This window comes from Pyxicephalus adspersus, chromosome 3 (assembly GCF_032062135.1).
Source record: "Pyxicephalus adspersus chromosome 3, UCB_Pads_2.0, whole genome shotgun sequence".
Classification (NCBI taxonomy): Eukaryota; Metazoa; Chordata; class Amphibia; order Anura; family Pyxicephalidae; genus Pyxicephalus; species Pyxicephalus adspersus.
In genome coordinates this window covers 156352607-156369384 of record NC_092860.1, presented here as the reverse complement: position 1 = coordinate 156369384, position 16778 = coordinate 156352607, and the positions used below count along the sequence as shown (strand labels likewise).

Here is a 16778-nt window from a genome sequence, read left to right as displayed (position 1 = left end):
TGCATTGCATAGAGAAGCACAGCAATGATAATGTATAGGATTTGGGGTTTGCAGTGATTTTCATTGCTGTATTTTATCCTTCATCATGGTAATAAATGGCTCCGTATCAGACTGTATGGGGGCCACAATGACTCCATCAGCAGCTCCCCGGTCCTGTAAGTGACAAATGGCTGCCACGTGCTGTAATTAGCGAATGCTAAAAATAAGTTGTTGTGCTTTGCGAAGAACAAACGCCATTCAATCTTCAGGAATCATTAACTTTTATATCTCTGCATTTCCTTTTTATTCCTTTTTCCTTTCCTTTTATGTTCATCCAAAATATATAAAAACCCCCCACGTTGGGGAGATGTATTATTATTATTAATAAGCAGGATTTATATAGCGCCCACATATTACGCAGCGCAGTACAATAAATATTGGGTGCAAATGACAGACAGATACAGACACAGGAGGAGGAGAGGACCCTGCCCCGAAGAGCTTACACTCTAGTAGGTGGGGTAATTTCACACACAATAGGAGGGGGGTATGTAGCAGTGGTGTACAATGCTACAACCGGGCGATACGGACTCCTTGTACACAGCTCAGGTATATGTTGGCTCAGAGGGAGCGCTGTGATTGGCTGGAAGAAGTGACGTGTTCTCAGCGGTCGCAGTGTCATTCATCCGGTGCAGAATTCAGGGGGAATTCAGTGAACTCATCACCCAATAAAAGTATCCATAGCGGTATATGTGGGGAATATGAAAAGCATCACCCCCCCATCCTAAAATATAGAGATCTGTGATTGGTTATCCTGGGATCAGCTGACCCCTTTCACCCCTGGCCAATGGTTGTTGCATGGGGTCATGTGATAGGAGGCTGCAGACCTACCTGAAAGCCTGGTGACATAAGCCTGATTAAGGGTAGTGATCCATTAATAACCCAGCCAGTGTAATCAGCTGAAAGCTGAAATGAGGCTTGCAATGGTAGTTCCCACTTTATATGCAATATGGCAGCGTAGGGGTATCCTGCCATCTCGCCTGCCGTTTATGTTAGCAATGGCTTTTCTCAATTCTTGCCTCCAGACTACTCCGGCGCGCTGATTTGGCTTTCACAGCTCTGTGGGTGCCAACTGTGTGCAGGCCGCACAAATACCAAGCCGTGCCAGGCTGCATCTGTGCTAGGAACAGATGGCTGCCAGCATGGAGGGGGTTAAACCTTGTAAACATGGCAGTACAATGGTTGCCATGGCAGCCGTGGTGCAAGGAGATCTTAAAAAGCATTTGCAGTGACAGGAGTGAGTGCGGCAATGCCAGCAGACACACTACAGGCTGCTAATTATATTGCAGTGTGACCCCCAGCGTGACCCCCTCATCACCCAGGGCCTGCCCACCTCCTTCATACTACTCCATTATACATCACAGGGGACCGGGCAGAGCCGGGCTCAGGGAGGACATAAAGGAGACAAAAAGACATATTGTGCAGAGAAAAATAACATTTGTCCCTTATAACTGAGATGGAGCTGAAAGTCTGGGCTGGAAGTTGGGGCTGAGAGCCGGAACAGGAAGTCAGGATGAGAATCCGAGCTAAGAGTCAGGACTGGGGGGGAGAAAGTCAGAGTTTATAAGTCGGAGCTGAGAGTCGGAGCTGGGAGTCAGGATGAGAATCGGGGCTGAGCCCCGACTCTCAGCCTATACTTTCAGCCCCAAATCCCACCCAGCCCCAATTCTCATCTCCAACAGCCCCGACTCTAAGCACCGACTGCTGGCCCCAACTTGGGGCTAAGAGACGCAGAGAGTCGGGGCTAAGAGTAGGAGCTGGGATTGGGAGCTGAGATTCGGGGCTGAGAGTCAAAGCTGGGAGTCAGACTAAGAGTTGGAGTAGGGAGTCGGAGTCACAGTCTGTGCAAAGAGTTGGGGCTGAGAGTTGAAGCTTGGAGTCGGTCTGAAAGTCGGGGCTAAGAGTTGGGGTGAGAATTAGAGGTTGTAGTTGGGCTGAGTATCGAGGCTGAGAGTTGGGGCTCGGTGTCTGTGCATGGAGTTGGAGCTGAGAATCGGGGCTGAAAATTAAAGCTTAGAGGCTTTCTCTCGGGCTGAGAGTTGGGGCCTAGAGTCTGGGCATAGAGTCAAAGCTGGGAGTCAGAGCTGAGGGTCGGAGCTGCGAGTTGGGGCTAAGAGTTGGGGCTAGGTGTCTGTGCATAGAGTCGGAGCTGACAGTTCGATCTTGGAGTCAGGAATGAGTTGGAGCTGAGAGTCGGGGCTGAAAGTTGGAGCTTGGAGTCGGAGGTTAGAGTTGGGGTGAGATTTAGAGCTTGTAGTTGGGCTGAGTATCGGGGCTGAGAGTTGGGGCTCGGTGTCTGTGTACAGTCGGGGCTGACAGTAAGAGCTGACAGTCGGGGCTGAAAATTAAAGCTTTGAGGCTTTGTCCCGGGCTGAGAGTCGGGGCATAGAGTCTGGGATTAGAGCCAAAGTTGGAAGTCAGAGCTAAGAGTTGGCCCTGAGAGTCGGTGCTGAAAGTCGAAGCTTGGAGTCGGACTGAGAGTCAAACCTGGGAGTCCGAGCTGAGAGTTGGGGCTAAAAGTGAGGCCTTAGAGTCGAGGCTAACAGTTATAGCTGAGAGTCAGAGCTGAGTATCGGGGCTGGGAGTTGGGGCTAGGTGTCTGTGCATAGAGTCGGAGCTGACAGTTCGATCTTGGAGTCAGGAATGAGTTGGAGCTGAGAGTCGGGACTGAAAATTAAAGCTTAAAGCTTGGGAGCTGAAAGTCGGAACTGGGAGTCGGGGCCTAGAGTGTGGGCTTATAGTCAGAGCTGGGAGTAGGGGCTCAGAGTTGGGGTGAGATTTAGAGCTTGTTGTTGTGCTGAGTATCGGGGCTGAGAGTTGGGGCTCGGTGTCTGTGCATAGAGTCGGAGCTGAGAGTTCGAGCTCGGAGTCAAGCATGAGTTGGAGCTGAGAATCGGGGCTGAAAATTAAAGCTTAGCTGCTTTCTCTCGGGCTGAGAGTCGGGGCCTAGAGTCTGGGATTAGAGTCGGAGCTGGGAGATAAATGTCGAGGTGAGACTTGGGGCTGAGAGTCGGTGCTGAAAGTCAGAGCTTGGAGTCGGGCTGAGAGTCAAACCTGGGAGTCCGAGCTGCGACTTGGGCTAAAAGTGAGGGCTAAGAGTCGTAGCTGAGAGTCAGAGCTGAGTATCGGGGCTGGGAGTTGGGGCTAGGTGTCTGTGCATGGAGTCGGAGCTGAGAGTTCGAGCTTGGAGTCGGGAATGAGTTGGAGCTGGGAGTCGGGGCTGAAAATTAAAGCTTAGAGTTTAGGAGCTGAAAGTTGGGAGTCGGGGCCTAGAGTGTGGGCTTATAGTCAAATCTGGGAGTCGGGGTTTAGAGTTGGAGCTGAGAGTCAGAGTTAAGAGTCAGAGCTGACAGTTGGGGCTGAAAGTCAGGGGGCATTAACTTTTTTTTCCCGGATATAAAATTGGAAAATTTCCTCCATACCTCTTCTCACCTCATTTCCCAGCCTCCCCCATGGACCTCTTCCGACATAATATCAATCAGGTGCCATTACCTGTGAGTGCAGGTAGTCATCATACATTCCACTAGGGGTCACCATTGCAGGTTAGGCTCACAGATCTAAGTGTGAGCAAGGAATGGCCCCATTCATTGGTCGGAGGGAGGAGAGGAAGCTGCGGAGTATCACCGGACCAGCTTGATGACTGCAGGGAAGAGGTATGTGAAGTGGCGATAAAGCTGTAGAGCAGCCTGATTAGTTTTTACCATGCTTGGAATGTGTATTCCCTCACTGAACACCTACCCTGAGGTCCTCAGACACTCCCTTTCCCCCCCGAGGAACCCAACAAATACTTCCCCCATTCCCTCTTAGTGTCAGAATGGTGAGTTAGTGTCAGTTAGTGACTTGGTGTCAGTGATGAATAAACCTTGAAGCGGCAGCTCTGAGCTACTACATGTAGCAGTGAAAATCAATGTTGAGGGGGATAAAGGGTTTATTAGACCCCCTGATAACCCCATAAAGAGTACTTGTCACTCCATGTGTGCAATTACATTGTGGATTGTCAGCCTCATTGTGATAGCAATAAAGTTATATATAAAAAAATGTAAAATAAAAAGGCAGGGGGTGGGGAGGTGACCAGGCTGCACTGGCTTATCTGCAGCAGAGACGAGTCAGGTCACCGGACGGGTAGAACTATGATGGTGAAATCTCAGGATTGGATGCCGGGATCTTTCGGCAGGTGACATAGAACCTCCCCCCAAATGTAGATTTATCCGTTCGCCTGGAGTTCATACACCGTCATTAATAAAACATAACCTGTGATGTGATAAATATATACAGAGTAAAGCATCGGGTCCATGAATCATCCAAATCCAGTCTCTATGTATGGGGGAGGGGGGTTAAGGGCCGCTTATTAACATTGCTAGGGCCCATGATTCACCTACCTGAGATGCATTAACTCTTATGTAAGATTACAGCCAGGCCTACTTACTGTGGCATTGATCGCACTGTACAGCTCGGTGTTTAAGCCCAGCGTGAGATCATTGGCGTGACGTGGCCTTTCATCGCTCGGACACCTACACCTTCCTGCCGATTCCCGGAAACTTCACACAGGGAATATTGTCCTGAATTATGGAAGAGAAGGATGGGATCATGTGTGCCGGAAATAGACCCAATATTATACAATTATTAAGAAATAGTACTTATGTAGCACCAACATGTGGGGGCGCTGTACACTAAATAGGGGATTTCCCCCAGATCTACCAATACTGGGATAATAAAAGGCCTGGCCAGGAGCACTGTGATTGGACAGTCCGTGACATTGAAACCTCTGGGTGCACCTCCATATATATCTATACATACCCAAATTTCATTCCCTTACAAAGCATAATTCATTCCGCTTAGTGAATGTTGTGCAAAGAATATCCTATCGCAGTGTGTATGCTGCTTCTTGCAGTACCTCTTTTCAGGCACTAGGTGTCCTCAGTCTTTGCGGTTGAATTGACACCGTTTTATATATTTACCCCAGGCTGCCAGGAAGCGCCCCCTGGGGGTGACTTTGGTGCACCCACTACACGTGCACCCCCTCTGTGTGAGAGGAGGAAGAACCCTTGGACAATAGAGGAATATTTATTTATTTGGGGACATCACAGACTTTTCACCAGTAGAACCCCGGAGAGACACATGGAGGGGGTCACCTGCACAACATTTATCAACCTATCAGCTTTGGCTGCGCTGACCCTTTAAAGAGCCCATTAGTTGGCACTCCTCTCATACAGCTCATAAAAACATGTCAGGTGAATGTTGAAGCGGCTTGAGTGCGAGATAAGATGTGAATGCTAGCCATGAATCACTCTAATTAAGTTCTGTAGATGAGTCAATTGTAAGAATTGTTATTGGCACAAACAGCAGTCTGTTCCATGCATCCTCCATGCGGATGTGCCTGGGATCACATGTTCATCTGAACTCTCCGTCGCTGCTATAACTTGTATAGGAGTGAGTGACCCCAATATGGGGGATTCCAGGTCAGGGATCTCTGACTGCTGATTGGTTGGATTCATATTTATATATTAAAGTATTGATAAATATCAAGTATAAGGTATTCCAGGTAAGGATTAGAGGAAACCTGTACAGAGCTGGGGTCAGCACAAGGGACATGAAGAGGGGCAATCCCTGCAAATCAGGGGCAGATGGGGGTATGAAGAGGGGCAATCCCTCCAAACCAGGGGCAGATGGGAGGTATGAAGAGGGACAGTCCCTACAAACCAGGGGCAGATGGGGATATGAAGAGGGGCAGTCCCTACAAACCAGGGGCAGTTAGGGGTATAAAGAGGGACAGTCCCTCCAAATCAGGGGCAGTTAGGGGTATAAAGAGGGACAGTCCCTCCAAATCAGGGGCAGATGGGGGTATGAAGAGGGGCAGTCCCTACAAATCAGGGGCAGATGGGGGTATGAGGAGGGGCAGTCCCTACAAATCAGGGGCAGTTGGGGGTATGAGGAGGGACAGTCCCTCCAAATCAGGGGCAGTTAGGGGTATGAAGAGGGACAGTCCCTCCAAATCAGGGGCAGATGGGGGCTTGAAGGAGAGCAGTCCCTACAAATCAGGGGGTAGTTGGGGGTATGAAGAGGGGCAGTCCCTACAAATCGGGCAGATGGGTGTATGAAGAGGGGCAGTCCCTACAAATCAGGGGCAGATGGGGTATGAAGAGGGACAGTCCCCCTAAATCAGGGGCAGTTGGGGGTATGAGGAGGGACAGTACCTACAAATCAGGGGCAGTTGGGGGGTATGAAGAGGGACAGTCCCTCCATATCAGGGGCATTTAGGGGTATGAAGAGGGACAGTCCCTCCATATCAGGGGCATTTAGGGGTATGAAGTGTCTATTGGGTTAATTTTTTGGTCTCAGGGGAAATGGAGTAAATGATTCTGGAAAATATTACGGTAAGCCTTAAAACTGAGTACATCTGGTGATAAAACAGTAGTATTACAGCAATCATGTGTCCTCAAAGACCGAGGGCATCTAGTGGCAGAAAAGAGGTATTGCAGGAAGACACCTTCGGCTTGAAGGTGTGTATTGGGTTACTTTTTTTGGGCTTGGAGGAAATGAGCTGAAAGACTGAGGGCATCTAGTGGCAGAAAAAAGTACTGCAGGTAACAGCTCCAGATTGAAGTTGTTGGAGTAATAAAATTTTGAGGCTGTAAAGCTGACCTGTTGGGGGCAAAGTCTGGGGATACCAGGGAGAGAAGGGAAGGTAATTATAAGCAAACCAGGGAATAGGCAATAATGACCCTTCTTTTAGTTAAGCACCCCAAAACTTCAAAAATAGTTTTCCATTTATCCAAGGTTTTCCCCTTGTCCTCTGGTGGCCAATACTCGTGCAGTGAAAAATGCTCATATAATAAAATGTATTTCCCCTATTCAGTGCAGTAGTACTGTGAGCCCAGGCTGCTGTGATGATGTCACTCCCAATGGGTGTGTCCATAACAGCTAAATGATGATGTCACTCCCAATGGGTGTGTCCATGACAGCCCGATAATGATGTCACTCCCAATGGGTGTGTCCATGACAGCCTGATAATGACGTCACTCCCAAGAGGTGTGTCCATGACATCCTAGGCAAAGAGGAAGTGGACCAACCTGGAATCCGAGCCCCAATTAGTGGTATAGGGGATTTTCTATGGGGCATCTTTATTCTTTGCACATCTTTATGGTAAACCTGTTTTGCCCTTAAAGGGGGGAGTGGGGTAGCTGAGCCACTATTATGGGGGCCAACTGATATTTCTTCAGCTCATGACAAGATCTTCCTATTGGGCTGTAGTGGGGGAGATTTAAAGAGCACCTGTCCTTCCAAGAATAATAAGGGATGGGCTACGTCTAGTCTATGCAATGCATGGCACAGAATGCAGGTGATGTGTAAACAGAATACATTGGAGGTATGAGGGGCAGCTCTGGATGGCAGTAGAAGGAGGCATGCACACAGTGTGACATTAATAAGAATTCACATATTACTTTATCTAATATTAGCCGGGGCATACTGGATTATATATGAGCACAGATTATTCAGCACGCTGATTTCCCAGCACAGGAAATATAAATTATTCTTCAATGCTTTGTATAAAGATCATGCCGAGCTATAGTGCGGAACAAACTGAGAACTGGAATCCATGAGTCACCAAATCCCTGCAGATCCAAAGATCACTGGGACACCTGTCCATCATGATCCATTATAACCAGATACATCCTACATGTCATGTACAGCACAGTGTACAGAATGCACTGGTCAGGAGTATACAAAGTACAGCACAGTGTACAGAATGCATAGGTCAGGAGTATACAAAGTACAGCACAGTGTACAGAATGCACAGGTCAGGAGCATACAAAGTTCTTTGTTTCCCTTTCAGTGGTTCACTCCAGAAGGCTTCCGATCTTTATTTGCCCTCGTAGGAACAAACGGGCAGGGGATTGGTACAAGGTAAGTAAATTATTATTATACTGAATTTCTATAGCCCAACAAATAACAGACAGATACAGACAGTGACACAGGAGGAGGGGAGGACCCTGTCCCGAAGAGCTTACAATCTAGGCGGTGGGGGAAGTATCACACAGTAGGAGGGGGTATGGAATGGTGGGAAGTAGTGAGGGTTTAGGAGACAGAAGAAGGACGGGTAGGTGAGGGGGAAGCGTTGGGTTATAAATGAGCAGAAAGTAGGAGCAAGCCGAATAGGACGAAGAGACCATTTCAGTGAGTCGGGGCAGCTCTAGAAAAGTCTTGGAGCCGTGCCTGTGATGAGGTTATGAGTGAGGACGTCGTTAGTAGGTCATGCAGCCAGGACACTATCTGTATGGAGTTTGCAGGTTCTCCCCGTGTCTGCGTGGGTTTCTTCCGGGTACTCTGGTTTCCTCCCACATCCCAAAACATGCTGTAAGGTTGGTTGGCTTCCCCCTAAATTGACCTTAGACTACATTAATGACATATGACTATGGTAGGGACATTAGATTGTGAGCTCCTTTGAGGGACAGCTAGTGAAGCAGTTAATATATAATTTCTTCTCCCCTTGTATAACAGTTGCTGTATAATGACTCTGGGACTTGATTCATGAATTTTATGGGTTAATCATCTCTTCCTATAAATCAGCATTGCATTATATGTTTGGTGCTCCCAGGCAGCGCTGTATCAGGGCCAGGAATGTTTGATTGGGGTGACAGGACCCCCCGTGGCTGATGAGGAAGGACAGAGCGATAAATCGTTTTATTCTGCTCTTTCCTCTTCCCGCTTGTCACACATAATATCTTCTCCAGAAGGCCTCCGCATCACGCATTCTGCGCTAGTCAGAAAAGGTTATAATGATAAAGATTGGATAAACCGGCCCTGACAGCACCTTCCAGGTACCAGCACCTACAGGCCGAGGCAGCCTGAACACACACCTGTATGTATGGACTCTGCACAGTATCTGTTCTTATTCTGTATGTATGGACTCTGCACAGTACCACTTCTCTTGTCCTGTACCCCGGGTGTAACTCTCGGTATCTGTTCTTATTCTGTATGTATGGACTCTGCACAGTACCACTTCTTGTCCCATACCCGGGTGTAATTCTTGGTATCTGGAACATGGCAGCATATTACTGTTGCTATACTGAACTGCTCATGTTGCCTTCCTGCGGCAGGGATTGGATGGAGCGATCGCTGTCTGGTGTCTGTGTACGTCAGGTGTTAATCATTGGATTACATTGGTGGAGTCACGTGTTGCCGCCATATACCCAGAGGCTGTGCCGGGGGGGCCCCTGAGGGCCAGGACAGCTCCATCCCTGAAAATAATAATTAGTAATCTGTCACTGACTCATGGCAGGATAAGCTGAAGGATCCTGTCTCCCTTGGGTTCTAGAAATGTCATAGCCCGGGGCCTGACTTAAAAAACGCCATCAGTAGAGATCATGAATGTGCCTCTTGTTTTATCAAGCTGTGTTAGGTCTGTAATCATAAAATAAGCTTTTCATATTAGTAATGTAAATCTCTGACGGTGATATGGAGGAGAAGTGCCGACCCCTCTACATTTCATATCCATACAGCCATTGCAGGGAAATCATCCATGCCCGCGCCTGTTATTTCACATCATCCTGCGATTACCCAATGACCCTCAATGACCTGGGACCACATGGCAAGCTGGGTTTTTTTTTTAGCTCCACCCCCAAGGATCGGACTCCGGTAAACCTGTAGATCCTCCAACTATAACCGCTGCCCATTTCAGTCTTCTTTGTTATCCTTATTATTCTATCTGGACCCCACTGGACTGGACATTCCCTTGCATTTTGGGCACTGGGTTGCTATTCAGTTCTGGTAAAAGTTGAGGAGTTCTTTGCAGGTCCATGCCGCCATGGACTCCTTGCTTGCCCTGTTTCTGACCATTTTGGGGTCTAACAATGTATTCCCCTTATATTGGAGCGTCCCTTTCATCTCTCCACTCCCTCACCCACCATTGAGGTATCATTTTCTGCCCAGTTCTTGGTTTCTCATTCTATTCCTTACAATGTCAATGTGTAGATAAGCAGATCCCAATCAGGCTCTCCTAGGACTTCTGAATCAAGATGTCTTGTCCCTGAGGCAGAACAGTTTCGGGAGTGTTAATGACTATTCCCCAGACTTTTTGGATCTAGGTCTTCATTGAAGTCCAAACATTTTATATGGAATTCACCAGGCGCCATTGCCTCTCTTGTCCCGGGGGACTTTCTGGCTTCAATGGACATTAGGTGTTATCTCCAGGTACAGGGATCCTCTAGGTCCTCAGAAACGATGGATGCTCCCATTGCTACATGGAATCAGGACACTCTGACCCATCTTTTCATTCTCTTCTCAGAATCGGAAAGGCTTGCATTTCAGTCATCCTAATTGCTCTGGACCATCTCTGGTGGATGTGAGTTTCATGGGCTCTGTTGGATCATCAGTTTTTTCTGTCACAAGGACTGATTTTTCATCCAGGTTACCGGTTTTACCGGCATGGTTGTTGAAGCCTAGATCACAGAAAGGAATATTTGTGGTGAAGGCTGGGAAGTCTTCTTTTTGCAAGCCTTTGTCGTCAGCCATGGAAGGCATCTTTTCCTTGGTGTGATTCCTGGGGTTTTCAACCCAAGAGCTTCCCTGATGTAGGAATCATCTGTATTTGGAATTAATTCAGTACCCTATCAGAGTGCATTAGCGTCTCGCTTCCAGGCGACAATCTTGGGCTTATGGTTTCAGGGATCAAGCTCCACCCTTTACATTCTGTGACCTTCCTTCTAAAACTTTTCTGTTTCCTAGATTTGCAAGGCTGCCCCATGGTCTTCTGTTCCTAAGCTCTCCAAATTCTACCTAATGGATGCAAAGTCCATACAAATAAAACTGTTGAGTTCTTCAACCCTTATTACCCATCATTGTCTCATCAGCATTTGCCCATCTAAATCTTTATGTAAGTAACAAAATTGAGTGGGACCCCAAATTTCAATTCACACCACCCAGCAACAAAATCCCAGAATAAGGTCTTTCACAAAGCTTCTCAAGCTGCAGGGAGTCCCTGGTTTATATATTTTATGTGTTCCTCTTGGATCTGGATGTGTTCCTCTCGGATCTGGATATGTTCCTCTTGGATCCGGATGTGTTCTTCCTGGATCTGGATCTGTTCCTCAATGGATGTGTCCCTCTTGGATCTGGATGTGTTCCTCAATAGATGTGTTCTTCAATGAATGTGTCCCTCTTGGATCTGGATGTGTCCCTCTTGGATCTGGATGTGTCCCTCTTGGATCTGGATGTGTTCCTCAATAGATGTGTTCTTCAATGAATGTGTCCCTCTTGGATCTGGATGTGTCCCTCTTGGATCTGGATGTGTTCCTCAATGGATGTGTTCCTCTTGGATTTGGATGTGTTCTTCTTGGATCTTGATCTGTTCATCAATAGATGTGTTCCTCAATAGATGTGTCCCACTTGGATCTGGATGTGTCCTTCTTGGATATGGATGTGTCCCTCTTGGATATGGATGTGTTCCTCTTGGATCCGGATGTGTTCTTCTTGGATCTTGATCTGTTCCTCAATAGATGTGTTCCTCGATGGATGTGTCCCTCTTGGATCTGGATGTGTCCCTCTTGGATCCGGATGTGTTCCTCTTGGATCCGGATGTGTTCCTCAATGGAGGTTTTCCTCAATGGATGTGTTCCTCTTGGATCTGGATGTGTTCTTCTTGGATCTTGATCTTTCCCTCAATAGATGTGTTCCTCAATAGATGTGTCCCTCTTGGATCTGGATATGTTCCTCAATGGATGTGTCCCTCTCGGATCTGAATGTGTATCTCAAATGGACAAAAAAGAATAGGATTTTGTCCTTTTTTTTTTTTTTTATAAAACATGGTGGTAGTAAGTGGAATTATCTTGGGCTGGTCAACAATTCTCATGTTTGTCGGTGTCTGGTCTTTCTATTGTCAGTAGTATAACTTGAAAGTTCTTCCAGTACCTTCAGTAGACTTCATATAAAAATCCTTTTTTTTTGCTATTTGTCTTAAGCTGAACTTTGCAAAAACAATTTACTCATTTAAAGAGATATGTATACCGGGATCTTATTACCCAGAAATTGCTCAGCAGGTGTTCAGGCATCGTCGCTCTCAGACGTGACCCATCCATGATGTTCAGGTAGACTAACGAGACATGAAAGCCTCCGCTGTAATGTCAGGCACTCGCTCTCGTTAGCTGCAATCGGCGGGTGTTCTGGATCTGCCACGGCAGCAGCAATTACTCACTTAACCTCTCCTTAATAAATCCGCCTGGAAATATCCAATCACAGGGCGGCATGTGTAAAAAGTGCCGCCACACCGTGCAGTTATATTAAGCGAGGACTCGGGTGAATGTGAGCTGCTTAGCAACCAATGGTGTGACACGTTCTCAATCAGCCAGGATGAAAGAAAGCACGGGAGGTACAGTTATGAATGTAGTCGTGTGAAAAAGTATGTACATCTCATGGAAATTGTGATTTTTAGAATAAAATTCCTAAACAAATGACGTACAATTAACACAATGTGATATTTCTCATTATCTAAAAAATATGTTCATCCCAACATCTACGACTACTTCAAATCTATGAAATTAGAATCAGTGTTCTAGATTTAGTGTCAATAATAGCAGCCTGCATAGGAAGTATCTGGAGGAACCTACCTAATATTCTCAGATATGGAGGACATGGTGGTCTATTGTGTGTGGGGTCACCATGTCAAGATCAGAAGATCCCTATACGACCCTCAGAAAGACAGTTGTGTGACCAGATTAGGTGCCAATAAGAAGAACCTCCATCAGGAGTAGCTGGAGGAAGCTTGTCCATAAGAGGAAACCAGTCTGACATCATCCTCAGATATGGAAGACCTGGTGGTCTCTATCGTTGTGTTTGGGGTCACCATGCCAAGATTAGAAGATCCCTCTTAGACCCTCAGAAAGACAGTTGTATGACCAGGATAGGTGCCAATAAGAAGAACTTCCATCGGGAGTAGCTGGAGAAAGCTTGTCCATAAGGAGAAACCAGTCTGACATCATCCTCAGATATGGAAAACCTGGTGGTCTCTATCTTTGTGTTTGGGGTCACCATGCAAAGATTAGAAGATCCCCCTTAGACCCTCAGAAAGACAGTCATGTGACCAGATTAGGTGCCAATAAGAAGTACCTCCATAGGGAGTAGCTGGAGAAAGCTTGATGATATCAAACTCAGATATAGAGGACCTGGTGGTCTCCATTGATGTGTATGGGGTCACCATGCCATGAACAGAAGATTCCTTTTGGACCCTCAGAAAGAAGGTCATGTGACCTAACTAGGAGCTAATAGGAAGAATCTTCTTATGGAGTAACTGGAGAAACCAGTCTGACATCATCCTCAAATATGAAGGGTCTTGTGGTCTCTATTGATGTGTGTGAGGTCACCATGCCATGATCAGAAGATCCCTCTTAGGCACTCAGAAAAAAAGTCATCTGACCAGATTAGGTGCCAATAAGGACAACTTCCTAAGGGAGTAACTGGAGCATAGGTTTCAGATGATTGGTAGTTGACCAGGACTGGCTAGCTAAACAAGATCTATCTGTTAAATACTAAAAGAGTTTAGCTCAACATTTGATTGTGGGATCCCTGGGGAACTCTTGCATTAGTTGGTGTCAATGTGCATGAGTCTACAATGAGAAAATAAACCAATCTAACCTAACCAATCAAATAGCAATACTCCAGTTTACCATTGAACATAAAGGCAGATACAAAGGTTTCTGTGCTGTGGATTGGAGAATCAAAGATAGAATTTCACTAGACAGACCTAATACCAACTGTAAAACATGGTGGTGAAAATGTTATAGTTTGAGGCTTTGGAAGATTTATGTAATTGAGTCAATTATGAATTTTGCATGATATCAAAATGTGGTGAATGAGCATGCAAGGCTGTCTTTCTTTTAGCTAAAGTTGAGTTGGAAATTGTTTGATTTTTCAATGCAATATTGACCCAAAACACACTACCAAATCTTCCAAGAAATGGCTCTAAAATAAGAAACGGGTTAGGGACTGGCCAATTCAAAACTTTTCTCCATCTTTCCCTCTTCCTTGATAAGTAGGCTCTGCACCGTCCCACTCTTCCTCTCTCTGCCCTTTCCCATCATTTTTATGCTTTTTCCCACCTTTCCTTGGTCTGTCTTCTCTCACTTCACCGCTCCTCTCTCTGCATTGTGTTCTCTCTACTCCATCCATCCATCCATCCATCCATCCACCTTCTCTTCCTTATTCTTCCTCCATAACTCCTTTGCTGTGCCCCCTTTCTCATCCATCCCTCCGACCCATCCATCCCATCCATCCATCACCCTCTATGTTTCTCACACTTGTTGCATTCTCCCCATTGATCTCTTTCCATCTCTCCCTTTCTGTATCCTCTCTCTTCTCTCTTGGTCTCTCTTTCTCCCTTGTGTCTTCTCCTTTTACATTTTTCATCTCTGTTCCTTTGCTGTGTTCTCTTCTCTAATCTTCCCTTCCCTTACCTCTTATCCTCCTTATCTTATCTTCTCTTCTTTTCTCTTTTCTTCTCTCCTTCTCTTGTCTCTGTACTCTTCTGTTCTCTTATCCTCTTCTCGCCTTGCCTGATCTTTTCTTCTCTTCTCCCCTTCTATTTTCTTCTCCTCTTCCTCTTATCTTCATTTCTCTTCTGCTCTCCTCTCTGTCAGATTTTCCTTTTCCCTATCCCCTTCTCTTTTCTTCTTTTCTTTCCTCCTTGCCATCTCTCCTTTCATCCATCTATCTCTATCATTCTCACATATTGTTGCATTCTCTCCATTGATTTCTTTCCATCCCTCCATTGCTATATCCTCTTTCTTCTCCCTCTCGCTCTCTCCTGTGTTTTTCTCCTTTGCACATCTCCTTGCTGTATCCTCTCTATCTCTCTTTTCTCTCTCTCTTGCTTTCTCTCCTTTTCTCTCTCCATTGCTGTATCCTCTCTCTTTCCCATCTCTCTCCCTATTTCTCTCATCAGCATTTGGCACAGTTTGGTATTCCAGACTCCACCATCACTAATCACCTGTCACATCCCTGCGACACCAGGAGTTCTGCCTCTCCTCTGTCTGTATTGAAGTCTTAGATCTGCTTACTCATCCATTTGGTAATTACTGAAGGTTTATCAGCCATACTGCCTTTCTCTGATCTCCTTCTGTACATCTTAAAGTGTACCTGTACCCATCACATGCAAAATATGGCTTATACCTGGGAAAAAAAACCCTCAATTCCTTATCGTTATCTAACAAAGGCTTAAAAAGAAATCTATTGATCAACATTTTTATAGTGTCTTATATACAGTAAACATCATTTGGTTTGTTTACCCTTACAGGTATTTTTTCTCAAATAAATATGTTTCTAGTAACACTAAAAGTAATATTGATGTGCCAAGTCTATAGGAGATAAAATAATGATCGCAGTTCTGAAATGGCTTTAAAATGTTGAAATTTGTAGATTTCAGTGAATGGGCTTGTATCAAATTGGGAAATGTTGTTTTTGTTATTTTTTATTTTGTTAATAATGTCCACATTGTATCTAATTTTGGATTATTTTCTCTTTTCCTTCACAGTCTATTGATCGATTGGATGATAGAACATCAGAGGTTTACCGGCTTTAGTATCTTCTCAATACTAGAGGCTGACCAGTGACCACAGAAGATGATTCGGTTGACCCGAAGCCTTTTAAGAGAGTGTTTGCCCCCGGTCTTTGACTTTTCCCGAGTCCCTGGCACGCCATGACCCCTACTATCAGCCTGCTCTGTTTAGGGCTCAAGGACAGTCGCCATGTTAGATGCTGAGGGATGGCCTCTTTGGACTTGCCTTATCGGTGTCCGAGGTGTGGAGAGCACAAGCGTTTCAGGAGCCTGTCCTCACTGAGGGCCCACCTGGAATACAACCACACCTATGAGACCCTTTACGTTCTGTCTAAGACCAACAGTATTTGCGATGCTGCCGTCTTCCCGTTGACCAGTGAGGCAGCTTTGTTGACCCCGGCCCACCGTCGGGAAGTCTTTGAAAGCACATCATTTCAAGGCAAGGAGCAGATGTTCACTCGGGACTTAGTCCAATCTGAGGAATTCAGCCCAGTGTCTACTCGATACACCCAGGAAGTGGAGATTCCCCTTGGAGAAATATTTACCAAAACCACCATGGCGACCTCCCACACCCCACCGCCCGCAGCTGTGGCAGCAGCTGCTGCAGCCTCAGCCGCCGTGGACGCGGCCTAGGAAGAAGGCCTGGCGCGGCTTAAGGTGAGAGCCTTCGAAAAGCTTGAGGTAGACAAGCGACTGGAAAAGCTGACTGAGGAGGTGGAGCAGAAGATCGCCACACAGGTTGGGAGGTTGCAGGTGGAACTGGAGAGGAAAAGTTCAGAGCTGGAGAAGGCCAAGCAGGAGAGTTTGAGGTTGGGTCAGGAAAAGCAGGAACTGGAGGACCGGGCCTCCGAACTCACCAGACAAGTGGACGTTAGTGTGGAAATGTTGGCTTCCCTCAAACAGGACCTGGTCCAAAAGGAGCAAGAGCTCAGCAAGAAGCAGCAGTAAGTTTTACCTAATAAATTGTTTCTATAACTCATTCTGTAGGTCATTTATGTGATGGAAACCTGCCAAGAGAAAAATTGGCTGCCATTGCTGACCTTTGGAGAATACCAGATCCCTGGCCTTAGAAGAGTCAATGGTCCATAACAAGCATGCGAGTTAAGCTGAAATTCTGAATTCAATGCTTGGTTAGCCAAAAACTAAAGCCGGATCAAGATGAGAGCCAGGCAATTGGCATGATCAGAAGGAGAGGTCA

The 16778-nt window shown here is 46.3% G+C and overlaps 1 protein-coding gene across 1 annotated transcript in view; it reads left to right on the top strand.

Annotated features, from left to right (window-relative positions):
• Positions 1-16778, top strand: part of FBXO41 (F-box protein 41) — a 40591-nt gene that overhangs the window by 4620 nt on the left and 19193 nt on the right. Inside the window, 1 exon segment of the mRNA XM_072406746.1 lies at positions 15557-16524. Within this exon segment, the coding sequence (XP_072262847.1) occupies positions 15788-16524 (737 nt within the window). The 5' untranslated portion in view covers positions 15557-15787.